This window comes from Oncorhynchus mykiss, chromosome 8 (genome assembly GCF_057628025.1).
Source record: "Oncorhynchus mykiss isolate SJ-2025 chromosome 8, ASM5762802v1, whole genome shotgun sequence".
In the NCBI taxonomy this organism is placed as follows: domain Eukaryota; kingdom Metazoa; phylum Chordata; class Actinopteri; order Salmoniformes; family Salmonidae; genus Oncorhynchus; species Oncorhynchus mykiss.
This window is the reverse complement of record NC_143029.1, coordinates 64,678,468-64,703,823: the sequence shown is the minus strand read 5'-3', so window position 1 is coordinate 64,703,823 and position 25,356 is coordinate 64,678,468. Positions and strand designations below refer to the sequence as shown.

At 40.7% G+C, this 25,356-nt stretch overlaps 1 protein-coding gene across 1 annotated transcript in view; it reads left to right on the top strand.

The window, feature by feature from the left end:
- Positions 1-25,133, top strand: part of LOC110530309 (pappalysin-2) — an 80,886-nt gene extending 55,753 nt beyond the window's left edge. The window contains exons 17-23 of the mRNA XM_036985949.2: positions 7,323-7,536; positions 8,545-8,713; positions 8,833-8,965; positions 10,879-10,988; positions 12,181-12,252; positions 22,775-22,873; positions 24,567-25,133. Coding sequence (XP_036841844.2) covers positions 7,323-7,536; positions 8,545-8,713; positions 8,833-8,965; positions 10,879-10,988; positions 12,181-12,252; positions 22,775-22,873; positions 24,567-24,674 — 905 coding nt within the window. The 3' untranslated portion in view covers positions 24,675-25,133. The remainder of the gene's footprint in view (positions 1-7,322; positions 7,537-8,544; positions 8,714-8,832; positions 8,966-10,878; positions 10,989-12,180; positions 12,253-22,774; positions 22,874-24,566) is intronic.
- The last annotated feature ends 223 nt before the right edge of the window (positions 25,134-25,356 follow it).

The following is a 25,356-nucleotide window of genomic DNA, read 5'->3' as shown; positions in this document are numbered from 1 at the left end:
TTCTACTACAGGGTTTTACCCCTGGCTTCTATCTTCTACCACAGGGTTTTACCCCTGGCATCTGTCTTCTATCACAGGGTTTTACTCTGAAATCACTCACTCACATGATCGCTACCCAAAGTTATTATTGACAACTTAACGTTTCCTCTTTCGGAAAGAAATGGGGTAAATAGATAGATGGGTCGTTCCACGAAATGAGTGCCTTTGATATTTTAAGTAGAGATTGTGCACAAATATATTAAAGCCTGTTATATTAATTAAATTAAGTGGCCTTTAATATAAACCACATGGACAATTCAATACATCTGTGCAGTCTCTGTGACTTCTAGGAAGATTTTAACCCACTTAACCCACAAAGTCATTTCCAAAGATGATTATTTATTTCATGATATTAGTGATTCATTTTAAAGTAAAAAAAACAACCTCTCCCTCATTTTAATGTCAACCCTGTTACGTGAGCTGAACTCTCATTTTAAGACGGTGAAACTTTTCCCGTTAAACTCTGAGACCCTCTGGTGGCATTTTCTAAGCGACACTTAACCCTTGTGTTGTCTTAAAGGTCAAAGATGACCCGCCAGAATGCTTAACAGCAGAGAAAACCCACTAAATTATTTTTTCAACTTGAAATTTGATTACTTTTTCTGGTGATCCCAATATTAGAAAAAGTGAAGCATCGCCTTTGTTCATATTTCCATGAAAGCTGTACACCACCAGGGTACAAAGATTGTCTGAGGGTCAAACCAGCAGTTATAAAATAATTTACACACTACAAAAACAACAATGACAAATTGAGATTATGTGTGCTACTGATTGAACTCAGCCAGCAACTCTTGAAGAGGAAGATCACCATGGTTGGCACCTGACTCCTCGCAACAAGGGGAAGAGAGGCCTTCTCATCAAAGTTTGCCTTCACCCCCTACCACCACTGTAGTTTCTTACCTCCCAAAGAGGATCAAGAATGATGTCCTCCTGAGCACACTGCACAAAACGGCTGAGATCAGTGATCGTGAGGACAGGAAGCCAGCCATCATCCTGGACTACAACCACAACAAAGGAGGTGTGGACAACCTGGACAAGATGATTGGAACTTACAGCTGCAGGAGGATGACTGCCCGCTGGCCACTGGTCATCTTCCATAACATCATTGATGTGTATATACATATGAGATGAGTATGTAAACAAAGTGGCATAGTTTAAAGTGGCTAGTGATACATGTATTACATAAAGATGCATTAGATTATATAGAGTACAGTATATACGTAGACATATGACATGAATAATGTAGGGTATGTAAACATTATATTAAGTAGCATTGTTTAAAGTGGCTAGTGATATATTTTACATCAATTCCCATTATTAAAGTGGCTGGAGTTGAGTCAGTGTGTTGGCAGCAGCCACTCAATGTTAGGGGTGGCTGTTTAACAGTCTGATGGCCTTGAGATAGAAGCTGTTTTTCAGTCTCTGGGTCCCAGCTTTGATGCACCTGTACTGACCTCGCCTTCTGGATGATAGCGGGGTGAACAGGCAGTGGCTTGGGTGGTTGTTGTCCTTGATGATCTTTATGGCCTTCCTGTGACATCGGGTGGTATAGGTGTCCGGGAGGGCAGGTAGTGATGCGTTGTGCAGACCTCACTATCCTCTGGAGAGCCTTACGGTTGTGGGCGGAGCAGTTGCCGTACCAGGCGGTGATACAGCCCGACAGGATGCTCTCTATTGTGCATCTGTAGAAGTTTGTGCTTTTGGTGACAAGTGCTTTTGGTGACAAGCCGAATTTCTTCAGCCTCCTGAGGTTGAAGAGGCGCTGCTGCGCCTTCTTCACGACGCTGTCTGTGTGGGTGGACCAATTGAGTTTGTCTGTGATGTGTACGCCGAGGAACTTAAAACTTACTACCCTCTCCACTACTGTTCCATCGATGTGGATAGGGGGGTGTTCCCTCTGCTGTTTCCTGAAGTCCACAATCATCTCCTTAGTTTTGTTGACGTTGAGTGTGAGGTTATTTTCCTTACACCACACTCCGAGGGCCCTCACCTCCTCCCTGTAGGCCGTCTCGTCGTTGTTGGTAATCAAGCCTACCACTGTCGTGTCGTCCGCAAACTTGATGATTGAGTTGGAGGCGTGCGTGGCCACGCAGTCGTGGGTGAACAGGGAGTACAGGAGAGGGCTCAGAACGCACCCTTGTGGGGCCCCAGTGTTGAGGATCAGCGGGGTGAGGATGTTGTTACCTACCCTCACCACCTGGGGGCGGCCCCTCAGGAAGTCCAGTACCCAGTTTCACAGGGCGGGGTCGAGACCCAGGGTCTCAAGCTTGATGACGAGTTTGGAGGGTACTATGGTGTTAAATGCTGAGCTGTAGTCAATGAACAGCATTCTCACATAGGTATTCCTCTTGTCCAGATGGGTTAGGGCAGTGTGCAGTGTGGTTGAGATTGCATCGTCTGTGGACCTATTTGGGCGGTAAGCAAATTGGAGTGGGTCTAGCGTGTCAGGTAGGGTGGAGGTGATATGGTCCTTGACTAGTCTCTCAAAGCACTTCATGATGACGGAGGTGAGTGCTACGGGGCGGTAGTCGTTTAGCTCAGTTACCTTAGCTTTCTTGGGAACAGGAACAAAGGTGGTCCTCTTGAAGCATGTGGGAACAGCAGACTGGGATAGGGATTGATTGAATATGTCCGTATACACACCAGCCAGCTGGTCTGCGCATGCTCTGAGGGCGCAGCTGGGGATGCCGTCTGGGCCTGCAGCCTTGCGAGGGTTAACACGTTTAAATGTTTTACTCACCTCGGCTGCAGTGAAGGAGAGTCTGCATGTTTTGGTTGCGGGCCGTGTCAGTGGCACTGTATTGTCCTCAAAGCGGGCAAAAAAGTTATTTAGTCTGCCTGGGAGCAAGGCATCCTGGCCGTGACTGGGCTGGTTTTCTTTTTGTAATCCGTGATTGACTGTAGACCCTGCCACATACCTCTTGTGTCTGAGCCGTTGAATTGCGATTCTACTTTGTCTCTATATTGACGCTTAGCTTATTTGATTGCCTTGCGGAGGGAATAGCTGCACTGTTTGTATTCGGTCATGTTTCCGGTCACCTTGCCCTGATTAAAAGCAGTGGTTCGCACTTTCAGTTTCACACGAATGCTGCCATCAATCCACGGTTTCTGGTTTGGGAATGTTTTAATCGTTGCTATTGCCCCAAAAAATGTGTTTACGCCTATGCAGTACCTTTAGCAATAATAATAAACCTCTACGTTAGTAAAGAAAACAATCATGACAGATGTGTTGTAATAAAAACGAGTGGTGTCCACTGATTAAACGCAGAGAGAAAACCCAGATATTCAAAGTTTGTGATGAATGACAGGTTGTTTCTTCATGCAATATATGTTTGGGGTTTAAAATTCAATTAAGCTGCTTTATTTTAGGGGTTTAGCGAAGGTGGGTCTTTTTTTACCCTTAGGACAAGGGGAGTATACAGAATGAGACTACGCAAGGGATAAATTGAAAACTACCTTCATTAGATACATTTTGATTTCAAAACTATAAGTCCTACAAACACGTGCATAGTACTGTTAGAAAGGTAAGAACCATGGAATTCTGATACAGTTGTACATCAACAACGTGACTATTACAGAGCCAGAGCCAGATTGATTCTAAAATTTGGGGGGTGGGGGGGGGGGGTTGGTTCACAAACTGTCTCCATGTTAGGGAATAGCTGGGTTTGAAAGTCGGTTTGAATTATTGAATTGTCATCAATTACCATTCTAAAAGTATTTTATAAATTTTTTTACAATGTATTTTTTTCTTCATATCTTTTTCCTAATGGTGGCACTCTAATGGTGGCACTCTAAACATGCACAAATTCCCATAGGAACACAGCCATTTTAAAAGTGCAGCACTATGCCATGCCTTCATTTTTTGTCTTACAGAAATTATATAGAGTTGAAGTCGGAAGTTTACCTACACTTTGGTTGGCGTCATTCAATCTCGTTTTTCAACCACTCCACACATTTCTTGTTAACAAACTATAGTTCTGGCAAGTTGGTTAGGACATCAACTTTGTGCATGACACAAGTAATTTTTCCAACAATTGTTTACAGACAGATAATTTCACTTATAATTCACTGTATCACAATTCCATTGGGTCAGAGGTTTACATACACTAAGTTGATTGTGCCTTTAAACAGCTTGGAAAATTCCAGAAAATGATGTCATGGCTTTAGAAGCTTCTGATAGGCTAATTGACTTAATTTGAGTCAAAACTTCAAACTCAGTGCCTCTTTGCTTGACATCATGGGAAAATGAAAAGAAATCAGCCAAGACCTCAGAATTTATTTTGTAGACCTCCACAAGTCTGGTTCATCCTTGGGAGCAATTTCCAAACGCCTGAAGGCACCACGTTCATCTGTACAAACAATAGTACGCAAGTATAAACACCATGGGACTATGCAGCCATCATACCGCTCAGGAAGGAAACGTGTTCCGTCTCCTAGAGACAACGTACTTTGGTGCGAGAAGTGCAAATCAATCCAAGAACAACATCAAAGGACCTTGTGATGAGGAAACAGGTACAAAGTACCTATATCCACAGTAAAAACGAGTCCTATATCGACATAACCTGAAAGGCCGCTCAGCAAGGAAGAGGCCACTGCTCCAAAACTGCCATAAAAAAGCCAGACTACAGTTTGCAACTGCACATGGGAACAAAGATCATACTTTTGGGGGAAATGTCCTCTGGTCTGATGAAACAAAAATATAACTGTTTGGCCATAATGACCATCGTTATGTTTGGAGGAAAAAGAGTGAGTGTCACGATCGTCGTATTGAGGAGACCAAAGCGCAGCGTGATGTCAATACATCTTTTTAATGATAGATGAAAACAAACACGAAGTACACTAAAAAAAATATCAAACTGAACATGACCGCTATAAATACTGAGTGCAAACATGCAACATCACATAGACAATAACCTACGAAATACCCAAAGACGATGGCTGCCTAAATATGGTTCCCAATCAGAGACAACGATAAACAGCTGCCTATAATTGAGAACCAATCTAGGCAACCATAGACATACATAAACACCTAGATGGTAAACAACCCCATAAACCTACAAAAATCCTAGACAGTACAAAAACACATACATAAACCTCACCCTGACCTAACCAAAATATACAAAGAAAACAAAGAATACTCAGGTCAGGGTGTGACAGTGAGGCTTGCAAGCCGAAGAACGTCATCCCAACTGTGAAGCACGGGGGTGGCAGCGTCATGTTGTGGGGGTGCTTTGCTGCAGGAGGGACTGGTGCACTTCACAAAATAGATGGCATCATGAGGTAGGAAAATTATGTGGATATATTGAAGCAACATCTCAAGACATCAGTCAGGATGTTAAAGCTTGGTCGCAAATGGGTCTTCCAAATGGACAATGACCCCAAGAATACTTCCAAAGTTGTGGCAAAATGGCTTAAGGACAACAAAGTCATGGTATTGGAGTGGCCATGACCTCAATCCCATTTTGTGGGCAGATCTGAAAAAGTGTGTGCGAGCAAGGAGGCCTACAAACCTGACTCAGTTACACCAGCTATGTCAGGAGGAATGGGCCACAATTCTCCCAACTTATTGTGGGAAGCTTGTGGAAGGCTACCCAAAACGTTTGACACAAGCTAAAAAATGTAAAGGAAATGCCACCAAATACTAATTGAGTGTATGTAAACTTCTGACGCACTGGGAATATGATAAAATAAATTAAAGCTGAAATAAATAATTCTCTCTACTATTATTCTGACATTTCACATTCTTAAAATTAAGTGGTGATCCTAACTGACCTAAGACAGGGAATTTTTACCAGGATTAAATGTCTGGAATTGTGAAAAACTGAGTTCAAACTTATTTGGCTAAGGTGTATGTAATCTTCTGACTTCAACTGTACACTACATATGAAGTCGTAAACTTTTTACTGACGTAATCAGATCTCAAGTCTGATTCCCAGGTCATCCACTATAAGATCACATGACGGGACTTGGCCACTTGAAACAAGATGCGTCTGGTTTGATCTGGTTTGGGTAGTACCATCACCAGGCGATACATTAATTAATAGACCAATAAGAAAGATAGTTCCAAACCTTTCTGCATTAACAGCTAGTTTTTAGTTTTCCCCTCCCCACTCAGACCACACCCACACAATCCTTGCTTGAGAAATTGATCTTTACCAAGAGCCTATCAGCATTGGACCTTTAACAATTTAAACGTGCAATAAATTGCCGTTTCCCTAGCTGACGAAACTCCACTCCATGTTCAAGGAAGTTTCTGATGAACTCCAGAGACCAGCCTTTGTGGAATTCAGCTCGGACTACATCGATTCGCCCAAGGTCAATACTTCAAAAATGTTTCATTATGAAACACTAACCTTGTACCTATGTTTGTCCTCTGTAGTTGCTTACCTTTGTTTGCTGAAATTCATACTTTTTCAATAAACGTTAATCAAATACAGTTGTTAATCAAATACAACTTTATTTGGCACATAATAGCCACTTACTATAGTACACTTGTTTTTACTTAACTTCTATAGGTTGGAGAATGTGTTTTTTATTAAGTTGAACATGTGCTCTTTACGACAGAATTTAAAACATTTGGTGAAATGTTTTTTTTGCCAAGTTACACTACCCAAATGCACCTAATTGGTGGAACGACCCAGATGGCAACTCCCAACAGATGTTAACCGCAACCTATCTTGTTATTGACAGCAGTTTGTTAGGCTGCTTTAAGTTGGCTACATAGACTACTGCTGGATCACTGGCTGTGGTCAGTCAATGAGCTCTTCTGAATTGTTTGATAGGTTACCGATATTGACCCAACATGCATGTTGATCCCAGTTCCTATGTACCCAGTGCCATGCATTACTCAATACTCAGCGATTCCTCCTTATACAGCTGTATTGGATTTTTTTTTAATGATTGCAACACTAGAGCAAAGCTTAAAGACCTCATAAAACACTTTAAACCATGTAAAATATTCATTACATTTTATAGACCAATAAAATGAACACAACTTTTAGAGTATTGATTACATATACATACCAACATAACCTTGCGTGAGGCCTTAGATAATTTAGCTCTAGGCACCGGCAGGTATGGACACATACAATACAATTGATCATAATAAATCACTAACAGTCCACAAACTTACCTTATGTCTTAGCATTCAAATGAACGGACTGATTCCAGATGTCAGATTCATTAAGAGTGTTAATAACTAACTTATTAACAAACTACTGATCATTGGATTATTTTTCTGTGTGAGGTTTGAATATATTTTGTGCCTTTTATTTGTTTTGCAGGAGACAGTGATAGGTTGGTGTGTTTAGATGATGGTCTATGGTCCTTCCCTGAAGCCTACTGTAAGATAGAGTGCCCAGAGCCTCCAACAGTACCCAATGCCAAGCTCCTAGTGCCCCAGTGTGAAGGTACAGGGCATGATGTGGGTACCGTATGCCGTTACAAATGTAACCCAGGTTGCTATGTTACTGGCAGCCTAAAAACAAAGTCCAGAAAGTGAGTAATGTGTTATGTATCACTTCTTTTGCTCTGCTCCATAAACGTGTTATAGAACAGTGTTAGAAGCTGCTATTTTATGTAACAGGAAACAATGAATGCATCACATATTTCTCCCACGGATCCTGTGTTTAAATAGCACAATTCGTACATTTAAATGTACCTTTAAATCCATAAACCCTGCATACCTGTGTATGGTTTTGAAGTATAGGGACATACATCTCCAGAAAGATCCATACCAATGTTTACTTTTCTCATTATTGTTTTCCAGTTTTATTCATTGGGTAACTTAGCCTGATTATCAATGTGATTCACGTGTTTCTAATGAGTTGGTTACCCATTAGTAAGCCGATGTTGCGGGTTTCTTTCCTCTCTTTGTTGGAGTCAGCATTATCCCTTACTATTGGGCATATCGGCCCGTCAAAGACATTGTTCTTGAATCTATCTAAACTTTCTAAGACTGCTCAGCATGTTGTACTGGACCAACTGCAGGTACAAACTGATATCAGAACAGGGCATTTGCACCTTTTTTATTTTTGTTCATTTTTATTTAATCTTTATTTAATATCTGGACTTCTTTATGAGATTCTCAACTCACTTTTAAGATATGTGAATGTCTTAAGGACTTCTAATGAGTTACAATATGTGAAGAACCAAAAGCACTATTAAATCGGTTGAAATGATCTTGTTTATTATGAACTTTGACATGTTTTAAATGTATTTACTCAAATACATTGTTAACACCACAATTTTATTGAAAATGGTAACCGGTACAATAACGTGTTATTACTGAGGCTTGTGAATCCTGTATCCCTCTCTTTTTCACTCCTGGTTTTAGTCCATGTACTGACTTATTCCCTCAGGTTTAGCCAGAGATTACATAAAACGTGTAGGTGTTTGTTAGTGCGTCACCGTATGTCAGTACTGTGTATGTGAAGGCCGATGGCGTAGGCCGGTATTCCTACTGACAGTATGTGTGTGCTTGTGTGTGTGTTTGTGCGTCCCCAGAAGGTTTCTGAAGGTGGAGTGTGTAGAGGGGGGCCAGTGGGAGGAGGGGGGCTGTGAACCCATTCCCTGTCCATCTCTACCTGCTGTCTATGAGGGCATGTTCACCTGCACCAATGGCAGGCACTACAACAGCCTCTGTACCCTCCAGTGTCCTCATGCCTCGGAAAACGTAATGCTTTAGCTCTCTTTTTACAAAACAAAAGATGCAATATAGGTCCACTGTCTGAGCTGTCATTCCATTAATAAAGTGCCATATCTTATTCATTCTGTTTTTATCTCTCCTGACAGCACACAATTCGCTGCACTAAAGATGGAGAGTGGACAGAGAAGTTCACAATGTGTACAAGGTTGAATGAAGCCTGCCCACCTCCCCCTGATGTCAATCGGATTCAGTATGCCTGTGACGAGGGCTTCAGTGTTGGTAAGTCTCCTTCTGAACTCCTCCAGCTTGAGGAAACTCCGTATTACACTTACTTTAGCGTTGTAATGTACTGCAATGTACTGTAGTAATCAACAGACTGTCAGTATTATTTCAAAGAAATTATGCACTGCATCGTTCTGATAATTACATATATTTATTGATTCTACACAGAATGCATTTTAGTTGGTATTTCTTTAGTCTGAAAGTTTCTACAGTGTAAAGTCAGATAATTTGAAACATCTCATGATTATGTAATACTGTACCGTGGTAATATATACAAAGTACCAGTCAAATATTTTTCTTTATCTGTACTATGTTCTACATTGTAGAATAATAGTGAATACATCCAAACTATGAAACAACAGATATGGAATCATGTAACAAACAAAAAAGTGTTAAACAAATAAAAATAGATTTTAGATTCTACAAAGTAGCCACCCTTTCTTTGCCTTGATGACCGCTTTGCACACTCTTGGCATTCTCTCAAACAGCTTCATGAGGTAGTCACCGGGAATGCTTTTCCAACAGCCTTGAAGGAGTTCCCACATATGCTGAGCACTTGTTGGCTGTTATTACTTCACTACACGTTCCAAATCATCCCAAATCTCAATTGGGCTGAGGTCGGGTGATTGTGGAGGCCAGGTGATCTAATGCAGCACTCCATCACTCTCCTTCTTGGTCAAATAGCCCTTATACAGTCTGGAGGTGTGTTATGGGTCGTTATCCTGTTGAAAAAGTAATGATAGTCCCACTAAGCGCAAACAAGATGGGGTGGCGTATAGCTGCAGAATGCTGTGGTAGCCATGCTGGTTAAGTGTGCCTTGAATTCTAAATAAACGACAGGCAGTGTCACCAGCAAAGCACCCCCACACCATCACACCTCCTCCTCCATGCATTACGGTGGGAACAACACATTCGGAGATCATCCGTTCACCTACTCTGCGTCTCACAAAGACACGGTGGTTGGAACCAAAAACCTAAAATTTGGACTCATCAGACCAAAGGACAGATTTCCACCGTTTAATGTCCATTGCTCGTGTTTCTTGGCCCAAGCAAATATTTTCTTCTTATTGGTGTCCTTTAGTAGTGGTTTCTTTGTAGCAATTCGACAAATTAAGGCCTGATTCACGCAGTCTCCTCTGAACAGTTTATGTTGAGATGTGTCTGTTACTTGAACTCTGTGAAGACTTTATTTGGGCTACAATCTGAGGTGCAGTTAACTCTAATGAACTTATCCTCTGATGGACTGCTGCTGTTTCTCTTTGCTTGTTTGAACTTATTTTGACATAATATGGACATGGTCTTTTACCAACTGGTCTATCTTCTGTATACTAACCCTACGTTGTCACAACACAACTGATTGGCTCAAACGCATTAAATCCACAAATGAACTTTTAACAAGGCACATCTGTTAATTGAAATGCATTCCAGGGGACTACCTCATGAAGCTGGTTGAGAGAATGCTAAGAGTGTGCAAAGCTGTCATCAAGGCAAAGAAAGGGTGGCTACTTTGAAGAATCTAAAATCTATTTTTATTTGTTTAACACTTTTTTGTTATTTCATAGTTTTGATTTGAATTACTATTATTCTACGATGTCTAAAATAGTAAAAATATAGAAAAACCCTTGAATGAGTAGGTGTGTCCAAACTTTTGACTGGTACTGTATATATACAGAATATATATATATATATAAATGTGTATATTTATTGCCCATATATTGTGGCAAAATAAACATGGCAAAATAAAACAGAGCCATAGCAGGTAGCAGGTGGTAAATTACTTTGCTAGATGAGCTGCCAAGCTGTTGAATCACAGATGACTCGTCTTAACTATGGCTTTTTTTTTTTGCACATGAATAAATTCAACCGATGCAAATTGGAGTGAAAGGAAAGCTTACTTTGTATCACTGCAGGTGCAGTTTGCTACCCAACATGCAGTGCGGCCTTGCATGACCCAGTGGTTCTAGCCAATAGCACCACAGCAGACAGCGTCAAGCACTGGATGCTGCCAGGCAGGGTTCAGGTAAGGTGTTTGACTGACGTAGACGTTGCTGCTTTGTTATTTGCAACATTTTATGTTGTATTGGCTAATATTCACCTTGTGTAACCTTAGAGCTTCACACACAGCTCTGTGGCTTGCTCAAATGATTCATTTGGATGAATAATAGACTAAAACAAACAGTTGTCAGTCCTTCAAGTTGAGCTTTTCCTGCAAATGAATCACCGGCCTACGCTTAGCAGCTTATTTTACTGAATGTATTTATATTGTTCGATATAAACAACCAGGTGCAATCTTCCTGCTTCTTTTCTGCTCAGTTAGGAGGACACTCTTAGCCTCACTGTGAATTCTGTTAAGATCAAATGTTTATTGTCATTTCTGCCAGTTTGACATGCAGATAGCAAATAATGAGGTATAAAGATTCGGATGGACAAAAAAAAGTTGTGACATCAGAGTTTATACTATTAGAAATAGGCGCCTTTCAAGAATTTACGCAACACGCAATCATCACAGCAAAATGTCTAGGAATTTCACTATTGTGTCAGAGTGAAATTAACTGTTGTTTTCTTAAGAAGGGCAACCTGCCCAATATTATCTTGAAGGATCGCTTTGACATGAAGGCTAACGTAAATAGCCCTATCATTTGACACTCTATTGGGTGGTCATTCACTGAGCCAGCAGACGTAACTGCCTGAAGGCCAAATAGTTTGGCACTGATTTTGATGACTTGAGTTGTATTACTGGCAGGTCATCGTGATCCAATGCATTATGTTCGATTGAGTCTAGATGGGAATCATGTCTGTATCCCTTTACAAGACAACTTTTGGGACACAAAATGGTATCCTGTTACTCCTACAGTCTTTTTCAGTCAAACAATACGATTAGTATGCTGTCGTTGAGGTAGAAAGTCAATGCCACACACCATTATGAGGAGAACTCAAGATGACAGGGCCATTTTGGCTGGATCATTTCATAACACAAAATATGGGCTTGTTGACTAAATGTTTTTGGTTTGATGGGAGCATTAGAGTAAAGCTAGAGATGTAAGTGCATTTAGATATCTTTATCAAGTGTAGTCATTGAACAAAAATAAAGTCCTGTGTACAGACAAACTGTCTCCTGTAAGCCTAGTATAACCAAAATAGGTTTGGATCTATAGATATTGCTGTAGATACTGATAACTAATTACAATGTCTCAATCAATGTTACATTACAGGGCATTGTTTGCACAGGAATGACGAGGTGGCATCCTGACCCCAAACTGATCCACTGTATCCAGTCATGTGAGGTGAGTGTTCTATACTGCATAGTGCCTGCCACACAGGGTTCCTTTACTATTTAAAGTCTTAAAAAACAAACTTTGTGTTTGCTCTAGCCTACCTGGAGTGCCAGATGAGTGAGGTTTGCAGTTTTGGGAGTATTGTATTGGTCCATTATGCCAGAAAAGCACATATCAATTATTTGAAAGGATTTTCAATAGTATTTTAATCCAGGTAATGTGCCTACATTATTATACAGTACCAACATGATTAAAGATGAGACGTAAGATCTTTTGCAAATCTAGGCTGCTCTGTTCTATCCGGACAGTCGGTTTTATCTCTCTATTGTGTTCGTCTTCAAAATGAAGACCTGTGCAGTACATGCTTTGAAAAATGCATTTCTAACCTGATCATGTCTATCCCTTTCTTTAAAGTAGCCTAAGCTTGATCTCAGAGAAGATTCTTTGGACATAATTTTTTGGGGGCTCTACATGTATGCAGTTAAAAGGGATTTAATTTGACTGTGAATAGTAAATAAAACCATTGTAAGACCATTTTATATTAAGTCATACACAACAGAGAATATCAAACCAAGACCCAAATTCAATCGATTGCAGATTAAGCAAACCACACTGTGTGTTCACTGAGAAGGTTTATGCTGTATTTTTAAGGGCAGTTGTGATTTCACATCAAAATCCATTGTCCGCGAGAGGAGTAGCTTGCGGGTTGTGTCAGTTTTAACACAATTAACTAATCTGATTTATATTTATATTTTGGTCATTTTGCGGACACTTATCGAGAGCGGCTTACAGTCAGTGCGATCAACTAAGGTAGGTAAAGACAAGCGCATATCACAGTCATTGTTAGTAAAACCTTTCCTTAAAGCAGCTAAGTACAAAAGTGTGAGTTCTGAAAGAACCCACAGTGCAGTTCTTTCATCTACAGTGGATTGAAATGGGGCCCAAATGTGCTCAACTATGGCAAGGTTCACTGCAAACTATAAGCCTCTTTCTCTACCTTGTTCAGGCTTTATTTGTTGAAATATTTATCACTGGCAATGATATGCTACAAACCATAATTTCTGAGACTGACAGTTCCATTTTTCTTTCATCGTTTCCTTTGATTTAGTCTATTTTTGGGGATCAAAAGGCAGGCTTTGTATTTTGATATATTTCCCCATTCATTTATTAACTGTTATATATTACTCTATTATTACCCAGAACCTTTTTATTCAGAATTCAACTGACTTTAGTGTAACCTGGAACTATCTATGGAACACAAACTGTTGATGTCTCATGGTATTAAAATATTCCATCTACCTGCCAGCACATTTTTCCCCTCCACCTTCCCGTGCATGTTGCTAAGCAAAACAGTTGCTTATAACCAGATACTCCATGACAACATTGTAAATTATACCAGTCCACATGTGTTACAAATGCTCCCCACCAGATCTCATCCAGATGCTCCTTTACAAAATAGGATGATGATAAGTGTAGAGGTCAGCTGAGGCATTATCATAATTGGCTTTACCATAAGCCTGCTTCATTATCTAGGCCAACATTTTCCTCTTTAAAACCCAGTTAACAAAATGCATCAATCTCATCAGCAAAAAAATAGATTGGAACAATACTCCAATTGTTTTCATCAAGAATCTCTCTGTACTTTGCTCCGTTCATCTTTCCCTCGATCCTGAATAGTCTTTCAGTCCCTGCCACTTAAAAAAATCGCCACAGTATGATGCTGCCACCTCCATGCTTCACTGTAAGGATGGTGCCAGGTTACCTCCAGATTGGCATTCAGGCCAAAGAGTTCAATCTTATTTCTCATGGTCTGAGAGTCCGTTAGGTGCCTTTAGCCAAACTCCAAGCGGGCTGTCATGTGCCTTTTACTGAGGAGTGGCTTCTGTCTGGCCGCAATACCATAAGGGTCTGATTGGTGGAGTGCTGCAGAAATGGTTGCCCTTCTGGAAGGTTCTCCCATCTCCACAGAGGAACTCTGGAGCTCTGTCAGAGTGACCGTCGGGTTCTCGGTCACCTCCCTGACCAAGGCCCTTTTCCCCCGATTGCTCAGTTTGACCAGGCGGCCAGCTCTAGGAAGAGTCTTGGTGGTTCCAAGCTTCTTCCATTTAAGAATGATGGAGGCCTCTGTTCTTGGGGAATTCCTGTCGCAGAGCTCTACAGACAATTAATTTGACCTCACGGCTTGGTTTTTGCTCTGACATGCATTTTCAACTGTGGGACCTTATATAGACAGGTGTGTGCTTTTCAAAATTATATCCAATCAATTGAATGTACCACAAGCGGACTCCAATCAAGTTGTTGAAACATCTCAAGGATGATCAATGGAAACAGGATGCACCTGAGATCCATTTCAAGTCTCATAGCAAAGGGTCTGAATATTTTATTTATTTATAAATTTGCAAACATTTCTAAAAACCTGTTTTTGCTTTGTCATTATGGGGTATTGTATGTCAAATGATGAGGAAAATGTCTTTAAGCTATTTTTTAAAAATAAAATAAAATATAATCAAGCAATAATAATAAATTCAAATTGATCAGCAACATTAACTCAGGAGCACAATATATGAAACACTTTGACCTATAAAACAAAAATGAATAAAACAATTTGTGCTGATTTTTGAAAATCAAAATGAGGAAATCAGGATTAATGGCTGCAATGAGCACGTTTTGCAGAGCACAGCTTTTCAAAGCGGGGTTTGAAGCATGATACTGCAACTCTCAGCTCCTGCTCAATGTTTAGCTGGGACCTGTACTTGGTCTTCAGTGCAGCAACAGCAGAGAAGCCAGTCTCACAAAGATAAGATGTTGCAAAAGGAAGAAGAATTCCCATGGCCCTCTGCCCTAAGAGTGGATACTGCCTCTCTACACTCAGCCATAATTCACTCAGTGTCTGTGATGTGAACCTCAGTCTCAATGTGGAGTCAGACATCATATCAATGAACTGGTCCTCCTCTTCAGAGCTGAAACCAGTTGGAGCTGGTGCACCCAGTCATATTGCCAGGAAGTTCTCATCACAAAATTTTTCTGCGAGGTCATACTTGTGCTCCTGCTCCGAAAAATTCTTATCTGCTCTCTGAGCTCAACAACTCGGGACAAGACTTTTCCTCGTGACAGCCACCTTGCTTCACTGTGACACAGCACAGCTTGATGTTCATCTCCTCACAGATAGCAGAGAAGACTCTTGTTTTTAGTGGTCTGGTCTTTATAAAATTGACTACACCTACAATGTCAGTCATAACCTCACTTAATTCAGAGGAAAGGTGCCTTGATTCCAGTGCTTCTCTGTGTATAACACAGTGTGTCCACTCAGCATTAGGTGAGGCCTTCTTGATGAGTGCTCGAAGTCCTTTTCTCATCCCTGCCATGGTCTGTGCACCATCACTGCAAACACCAATGCAGTTCTCCCACTTTAGCCCATTCTCAGTCAGGAAGCAGTCCAGCATTTTGAATAGCTCTTCAGCTGTGGCTCTGTCTCTGACATATTTACAAAAAAGTAGATCCTCACACAGGGAGTTTGTCATGTCAAAACGTACATAAGCGATAAACAAACAGTCTTTGTTGCTGTCAGTTGCTTCATCGAACTGTAAGGCAAAACGTTTGTCTTTGAATTTATCTACCAGCTGTTCTTTAAGATCGTTAGCAATGTCATTTATACGTCTGGCGACAGTGTCATTGGACAGAGGGATAGTTTTTATTTTTGCAGCACTTGCGTCATCCAGCATGACAGAGACCATGTCTAATGCTGCAGGCAGTATCAGCTCCTCTGCTATGGAGTGTTGTTTTTTGTTGCACTGAGCAATTTGGTAAGCCACCTTATATGATGCTAACAGTGCTCGCTGGTTTACTGAAGTAGCATTCACAAAGCGGGACGATTGTTGGCAATATTCGGCACGTTTTCACTGAAAAAACTCAAGCGGCTTATCAGCGTGATTGGGGTGTAACGTCTTTAAGTGACGCCTTAATTTATTTGGCTTCATGCTGTCCCCTGCCAACATTTTTAGACACAGTAAACATACCGGTCTTTCCTCGTCTCCCACCGTAGTCACAGTGAAGCCAAGCGCTACATACGCTTCGTCATATTTACTCGTCTTAGCTTTCGGGAGACTTACGTTTGTCTCATTATCTCTGTCTCCCTCTGCCTTTCTTTTCATCCCTGTTAAATATTCTTCCATGGTGTCTCTTAAGGGTTTGTTATCTGCACTTCATATCTCCTGCTCTGTGCTGTGTGCTCTTGTTCGGTGCAAAAAAACCCTACTCCCTGTGGCAAAAAAAAGCATGTTCCCCGGGGTCAATCGTGCCCCCCCCGGCAACCCCCCGAGCCCCCCCAGGGGGGCGCGCCCCACTATTTGAGAAGGACTGCTGTAATGTAACGAAATGTGTAAAAAGTCTGGGGGTTTGAATACTTTCCAAATGCACTGTATTTATTCTAGATTTGTATTAGTATCATAATATTGTCCTTTTAATAGTCTACTCTAGAGGTTGTTACTGTAACTTAATGTTTCACTTTTGCCAGACCCACATTCAAGGATTTGTTTTGAACCTCTAAACATGACCTTTCATTTGAGAATGAACTTAGACTAGAACATAATTAGTGAGCGAGCTCTGAGGAACTCTGGGGAGTCCCAATCAGGAAGAGGTTATGTGGAGCCTCCAAAACATTAACAGTTGTTGCTATGGAGTTTACCTTGTTTATTGTATCTTTCACTTAGCATTAAACTTGGCCAGTCGGCATGCTCTTCGAGCGTAACTCCTTCCTTCACTCTAGTAGGATTTTTAGGTTTAATGTATAACCATGTTTGGCTCTTAAATTTGAAAGATAGATGTTTTTGGTGGTATGAAGAGATACTGTTTGTGGGGAATCCCCAACCTTGGTGTCGGTAATGATGAACTTAGGCAAAATGTATTCTGGTATTGTCAAACTTACTGAGTCATCCTGGATATATTTGCGTTGTGATAATTTATGTTTCTTGAGAAATATAGTACCCGTCAATAGACACATCTACTCATTCCAGGGTTTTTCTTTATTATTACAATTTTCTACATTGTAGAATAATAGTGAAGACATCAAAAATATGAAATAACACATATGGATTCATGTAGTAACCAAAAAAGTGTTTAACAAATTCTTCAAAGTAGCCACCCTTTGCCTTGATGACAGCTTTGCACACTCATGGCATTCTCTCAACCAGATTCATGAGGTAGTCACCTGGAATGCATTTCAATTAACAGGTGTGCCTTGTTTATTTGTGGAATTTATTTCCTTCTTAATGCATTTGAGCTAATCAGTTGTGTTGTGACAAGGTAGGGGTGGTCGATTCCATATTATGGCAATGCGGAACATTTCAAGAACTTTGAAAGTTTCTTCAAGTGCTGTCGCAAAAACCATCAAGCGCTATGATGAAACATTGTTCTCCTGAGGACAGCCACAGGAAAGGAGGACCCAGGGTTATCTCTGCTGCAGAGGAAAAGTTCATTAGAGTTAACTGCACCTCAGATTGTAGCTCAAATCAATTCTTCACAATATTCAAGTAACAGACACATCTCAACATCAACTGTTCATAGGAAACTGCGTGAATCAGGCCTTTCATGGTTGAATTGCTGCAAAGAAACCACTACTAAAGGGCACCAGTAAGAAGAAGAGACTTGATTGGGCCAAGAAACACAAACAATGGACATTAGACTGGTGGAAATCTGTCCTATGGCAAATGAGTCCAAATGTGAGATTTTTGGTTCCGACCGCCGTGTCTTTGTGAGACGCAGAGTAGGTGAACGGATGATCTCCGTATGTGTTGTTCCCACCATGAAGCATGGAGTAGGAGGTGTGGGATTGCTTTGCTGGTGACAATGTCAGTGATTTAATTACAATTCAAGGCACACTTAACCAGCATGGCTACCACAGCATTCTGCAGCAATACGCCATCCCATCTAGTTTGCGCTTAGTGGGACTATCATTCGTTTTTCAACAGGACGATGACCCAACACACCTCCTGGCTGTGTAAGGGCTATTTGACCAAGAAGGAGTGATGGAGTGCTGCATCAGATGACCTGGCCTCTACATTCACCTGATCTCAACCCAATTGAGATGGTTTGGGATGAGTTGGACCGCAGAGTGAAGGAAAAGCAGCCAACAAATGCTCAGCATATGTGGGAACTCCTTCAAGACTTTTGGAAAAGCATTCCTCATGAAGCTGATTGAGAGAATGCCAAGAGTGTGCAAAGCTGTAATCAAGGCAAAGGGTGGCTACTTTGAAGAATCTAAAATATATTTTGATTTGTTTAACACGTTTTTTGTTACTACATGATTCCATGTGTTATTTCATAGTTTTGATGTCTTCACTATTATTCTACCATGTAGAAAATAGTAAAAATAAATTAAAACCCTTGAATGAGTGTGTCCAAACTTTTGACTGGTACTGTATGTTTGTGTGAATATCATTAACAAAAGGGTTTGTTTCTAGTAAATTCTGGATTCTTTAAATAACAACTTGGATGACACAAGTAGAATTACTCAATAAAATCGAAACTAAGAGCCCTCCTTAGGACAGAAGCCAGGAAAATGAGTAAATAGCCAGGTTGTCTATCTGACAGTGGATATCTTTATTCGCTTCTGTAACTCAAACAGCTCAGCAGGCTATCAAATGGATGAGTTGTGACCCTCAGATAGCACACTGTGTGGCGTCTAGTTTACAGCGTACTAGAACAATGGATTTTTTAAAAGAGAAAACACAAGGTTCTGAGGAAAAGTCGGCCGTTCTTCCAAAGTCTGCATGTGGAGACATGGTACCATAAACACCTTCAAACTTGGTACATTACACTGACACTGTAATCCAGCAGACCCTAGAGTTCCAAGTATGTTTTAAGAGGGGGTACTGTTAAATTTACTGACAGTTTACACAGGGCCCTGTGCCTTGTTATGAAGTGGGGAGCAATCCCTCTGCCTTATTTCCCAGATTCCTGGAGCAGTCCGTGGAAGTTCAATCCATCAGTGTGTTCTACGACCCCTTATCACCTTTTACATTCCATTAATGGCAGCTTTATCAAATGAAAAACAGAATGACTCACAAGTGGAAAAGTTATGCCTCTCACTCACATTATTGAGAACATTTGGGTGAGAAGAAACGTGGGTGAAATTGTTGATAAAAATTGGCATCTGGACGAGTAAAATCTGTTAAAAATATTTTGGCAGGGGATATTTACAAGCATGCATGTCTGCTTTGAAAATATTTTTTGTGGAAAGCATGGGTGTTCATACTGTTGATGTTACAGTATATTTTATTGTCTTGCTTTACACCAAAGGAGGTCAAGTAATGATTTTAGATAATTTTAGGCCAAGGTCTCTTATGATTTAAATAGTCTAACTTTTGATTGTACTTATTTAACCAATGTAAGGGTCATGTTAAAGATACATTACAAATAGCCCAATAGCAAGCCAAAACATATAGTACTTTCTCATGTTTAGCAGTTGTGCTACATTATGTAACTTGCACTGCATGACCAAAAGTATGTGGACACTGGCTCGTCGAACATCTCATTACAAAATCATGGGCATTAATATTGAGTTGGACCCCCTTTGCTGCTACAACAGCATCCACTGTTCTGGGAAAGCTTTCCACTGGATGTTGGAACATTGCTGCTGGGACTTCATTCAGCCACAAGAGCATTAGTGAGGCCGGGCACTGATATTGGGCGATTAGGACTGGCTCGCAGTTGGCATTCCAATTCATCCTAAAGGTGTTTGATGGTTAAGGCCAGGGCTTTGTGTGGGCCAGTCAAGTTCTTCCACACTGATCTCGACAAACCATTTCTGTATAAACCTTGCTTTGTGCACGGGGGCATTGTCATGCTGAAACAGGAAAGGGCCATGTATGTATGCTGTCATGTTAAGATTCCCTTCACTGGAACTAAGGCGCATAGCCTGAACAATGAGAAATGGCCCCAGACCCTTATTTCTCCTCCACCAATCCTTACAGTTGGCACTATGCATTAGGGCAGGTAGCGTTCTCCTGGTATCCGCCAAACCCAGATTTGTCCGTCGGACTGCCAGATAGTGAAGCTCCCGACTAACAGTTATTGTGCTGATGTTGCTTTCAGAGGCAATTTGGAACTCGGTAGTGAGTGTTGCTACCAAGGACAGACGATTTTTACACGCTTCAGCACTTGGCGGTCCCATTCTGTGAGCTTGTGTGGACTACCACTTTGTTTCTCCTAGACGTATCCACTTCACAATAAGATAACTTACAGTCGACTGAGCGCAGCTCTAGCAGGACAGAAATGTGACTAACTGTATTACGTTTCAGGGAAGACCCAGATGCAGATAGTGTCGAAGTATCAAAAGTTTATTACTAGAACAGGGGGCAGGCAAAACGACAGGTCAAGGGCAGGCAGAGGTCAGTATTCCAGATCAGAGTCCAAAAGGTACAAAACAGCAGGCAGTCTTGGGGTCAGGGCAGGCTGAGGTCAATAATCCAGGGTGGTGTGACAAGGTACAAAAGGTGCAGGCAGGCTCAGGGTCAGGGCAGGTAGAAAGGTCAAAACCGGGAAAACTAGAAATCAGGAACTAGAAACAGAGAGGAGCAAGGGGAAAACGCTGGTAGGCTTGACGAACAAAACGAACTGGCAACAGACAAACAGAGAACACAGGTATAAATACACTGGGAATACTGGGGAACAAACTGACTTGTTGGAAAGGTGGCATCTTATGATGGTGCCAAGTTGAAAGCCACTGAGCTCTTCAGTAAGGCCATACTACTGCCAATGTTTGTCTATGGAGATTGCATGGCTGTGTGCTAGATTTTATACACCTGTCAGCAATGGGTAGAATAATAGTGAAGACATAAAAACTCTGAAATAACACATATGGAATCATGTAGTATCCAAAAAAGTGTTAAACAAATACATTTTATATTTGAGTTTCTTCAAAGTAGCCACCCTTTGCCTTGATGACAGCTTAGCACACTCTTGGCATTCTCCCAACCAGCTTTATGAGGTAGTCACCTGGAATGCATTTCAAATAACAGGTGTGCCTTGTTAAACGTTTGAGCCAAACAGTTGTGTTGTGACAAGGTAGGGGTGGTATACAGAAGATAGCCCTATTATGGCAAGAGCAGCGCAAATAAGTAAAGAGAAACGACAGTCCATCATTACTTTAAGACATGAAGGTCAGTCAATCCTGAAAATGCCAAGAACTTTGAAAGTTTCTTCAAGTGCAGTTACAAAAACCATAAAGGCTTACTACATGATTCCATATGTTGTTTCATAGTTATGTCTTCACTATTATTCTACAATGTAGAAATGGTAAAAATAAAGAAAAACCCTTGAATGAGTAGGTGTGCCTGTATAATATATATATATATACATATATATATGCCTTTTTCCTCTTTTTTTTATTTCTTTGCTTTCAGGCCCATGGGTAAAGGATGGTATGGGGAGGATTTTCTCTGGTCGCTGGAAGGAGGGGTGGGTGTTGGAGGGTGACTGATGAGCAACCCTAGTTGCTAGCGGGAGTTGAAAGGGGTGGGAAACAGGGTTTCCTGGGTGGGGGGTTGGATGGAGACATGTTGGCTGGGTGGGGTTGGGGGAATGAGCTGAGAGGTGGAGGCCCACCTCTTTTTTGTTTTGTTTTCCTGTTTACACTGAATTTATAATGTATAATGAAACTCTGTATGTATTTCTTTCTGGATTTTTTTCTTCTTTTGAGTGGCAGCCTACAGGTACAGGTTTTATAAACGTATAATTTGAAATGGATAATGTACCTGTAACTTTCCCAACAAAAATGTAGCCACAAAAAAAAAGGAATTTACTGTAACGGGTGGCCAAAAATGCCTACCTAAAAGCCACACCTCCAATCTTCTGATAGGCTGCCACCTTTACAATATATTATTAAAAAGGTTAAAAATTTAACCCCTCCCATCACATAAAGGTTATGTTTTTAATCTTTACTCATGGGTTCCTCAGATACCCTTCATCAGAGGGGTTCCTCTGGAAACAGTTTGGAACTGGAAAGGTTCCCCATGTGGTAATTTTTAGAACCCCAAAAGGTTCTTCTAGGGTCTTTTACTTCTTAGAGTAGGCCTATACTGTGAGATATGGATTCAGGTACAACCTGGACCCTTTGAAAGAGCTCCATCAGCCCAGGGAAAACCAAAAGTATCTTTGGCCTCTTATTTTCTCACTTTTGGCACAATAACTTCAAGTTTAAGTTGAAGACTTTCATGACGCCTTACTTTTTTTTATGTAGCATAAATTTGACACTTTTATGCCGTTGCCGAGTTTGACAGAACTCACCAAAATCCTGCAAAAAATGGTTAAAGGCCCTGCTCCTGTCTCATATGCAAAATATTTAGTTCCAGCTCTGAGAGGTCAGGTATCAGCTCTTTACTAGTTGTTGATTAATTAAAGGAAAAGTCAATGGTATCCAATCTTGGTGCTTTTGTATTTGGGTGTTGACGTCTGCAAATAAGAAGTTGCAGTTGTTTATGATGATTTCATCTTGCGGATGCTACCTTTTAATAAGTGTTTCCTTTTTTTCCAGCCCTTTGGGGGAGATGGTTGGTGTGACACCATCAACAACAGGGCCTACTGTGAGTATGATGGAGGGGACTGCTGTCCATCCACCCTCTCAACCAGAAAGGTACATTTACCTGTTTTCATCGTCACCCCCATACACCTCCTTAAATTACCTGCTTTTTTTCTATGCTTCCATATGAGTCAGTCTACTGCAGTGGCAATGTTTTTCTCCCACATACCTGCTACTTTGCCTACTGTATATGCATACTGCCTATTCATTCCTGAGAGTCTGCTGCAGCTAGCTAACTGGAGGTCATTCGACTCTCTCATGTCCGTACCTATGACTCATGGTGGTAGCGCGGCTACTGCCGGTTCCCCCTTGAATGAGTAAGCTAAGCCTGTCATAAATAAATCGCCTGCTAAATAGTATTTTATGAGGGGAAGGCCAGGTGTCTGTGGTCTTCTGTAACTGTAAAACACCAGTTAAACTATCAAGCTCTGAGAAAGTGAAATAAACCGTGAGCGACAGCATCCTGCCACTGTGGGTCCAGTGGAACTGTGGAGCACTGGTGTTTATGCAGCCCATGGAAACTCCTCTGATCTCCTGGGCACTTTGATTTGTAGAGTCTGGTTTTGGGTCCAAAGTCCGAGCTGGCAGCAGACTTGGACAGTAGACTAGAAGACGACTCAGTCCACTCGCTTCCAGTTTAAGCACAAACATGTCAATCTGTGTTTACAAAGGCAGCACAATTTTGATATTTGTTCCACTAATTGGTATTTTGACCAATAAGATCAGCTCTGATAAAGATCTGATGTGAAAATATCTGATGTGATTGATCAAATGCGGCCTAATAAGTTCGATAAGCCACAATGTGTTCTACATTTTTGTACAGTGCAAATCTTTAATTCAATTAATTCTTAAATAATTCTTAAATTTACACGACTTGTCTCTGAAACATAAATTATTCAATTTTCAAAAGAGTTTATTGAAGTTGTGATAAACATTGGATAGCAACTACTCAAAACTGCATACAAAACAGTCAAATTATTGGCTTTTGTTTGACGCAAACAGGAAAAACATCCAATCTCTGTTGTTCAGAAGTCATTAGAACAAAGCAAAGGCAGCAGGGTATGGCTTTGTCCCAAATTACACCCTATTCCCTACATATTGCAATATATCATTTGGCTCACCACAGCCTCCATCAACATTAGGCTTAGGAGACACTTTGTTGCCAAACAAACATACTTTTAATGGGATCTGATTTTCTCTTCTTGACCTTCTGGAACAGTTGCTAAGTCTTCAATAAAACTATTACTTCCATTAATCATCAATGAAATCAAAGTTAGGCTAGCCTCTGCATTAACCTAGCTTAGTTCACATTTCTTGCAACAGAATGCTTTGCAAGGGCATCTGAGTTTATTTTGCAACCTGTGGTGATGGCCTGCGTCCTAGACAAGACTTGGCAACCTATTGTTGATTCTTAACATGTGTTCATCCGTTCACCACTGTGGTGTATTCCCTCCCCCACTCAAGGTTTCTCACTGTTAAGTCCATGGTGAACTATTTGACATCACTCCCTTTATTTATCTCTTGGGAGACATTTGTTTGTCTTTGAAATTGTGAAGAAATAAAAAGTGTGTAGAGCTCAAATATATAATACCATGCAATACTATTAATGGCATAGATTATTGCATTGTTAAACGTCTGCTATTACATTGTAGATGTGTTGGTTCAATTGGAGAAATGACCCCTGGTTGTGATTTTATTGTCACTTGAGATTTGTTTCTAATCTCCTGGTTACTTGACTGATTGACAGGTCATTCAGTTTGGGGCCGACTGTGATCAGGATGAATGCACTTGCCGTGATCCAAATGCAGAGGAGAACAAGAGCAAAGCCAAATACTTGGAAGCAGGACTGCTATGAACGATGGAACGGGATAGGCCAAGGCTGGCTCACAATGAAACAACAAGATGAACTTCACCCCTGGTCATGATGTATTTCCAGTTTGTTTTCCTATTAGAGAGCAATGAAGGCTATCTCTTTTAACCAAAAATAAAAACAGTGTTTCAAGATTGTAGCTTTTAGGATTTCAACACAATAAATAATCTGTAAAGACGACTAACTTGTATAGAATAATATATTTGGGAAATGTCTAATGTCGCATGTAGATGTAGTTACGGAAGTCTACAGTATTTCAACATCATATCACATAATACACATGTAAGCATATCATAGGTACTAACTTAACACTTTATGTTTAGAGAGTTGTAAGATGTAGCAGTTTTCTCAAGAAATATTATACCTAAGTGTCGTCTTGTTCTGTGTGATACTATACTGTATTTTACTCTTGATATTGAATAAACTGTAACTTTGTCAGATGCTGATTTTATCTCATTTGTTTGTTTTTGGGTCTCCACACTCCTCTGAACATAAGGGAAACACATACAGTACTATCTGTATCTCTTGCCCGTAAGAATATACACTGAACAACATGCAACAATTTCAAATCAAATCAAACTTTATTTGTCACATGAGCCAAATACAGTAGGTTTAGACCTTACCGTGAAATGCTTACTTACAAGCCCTTAACCAACAATGTAGTTCA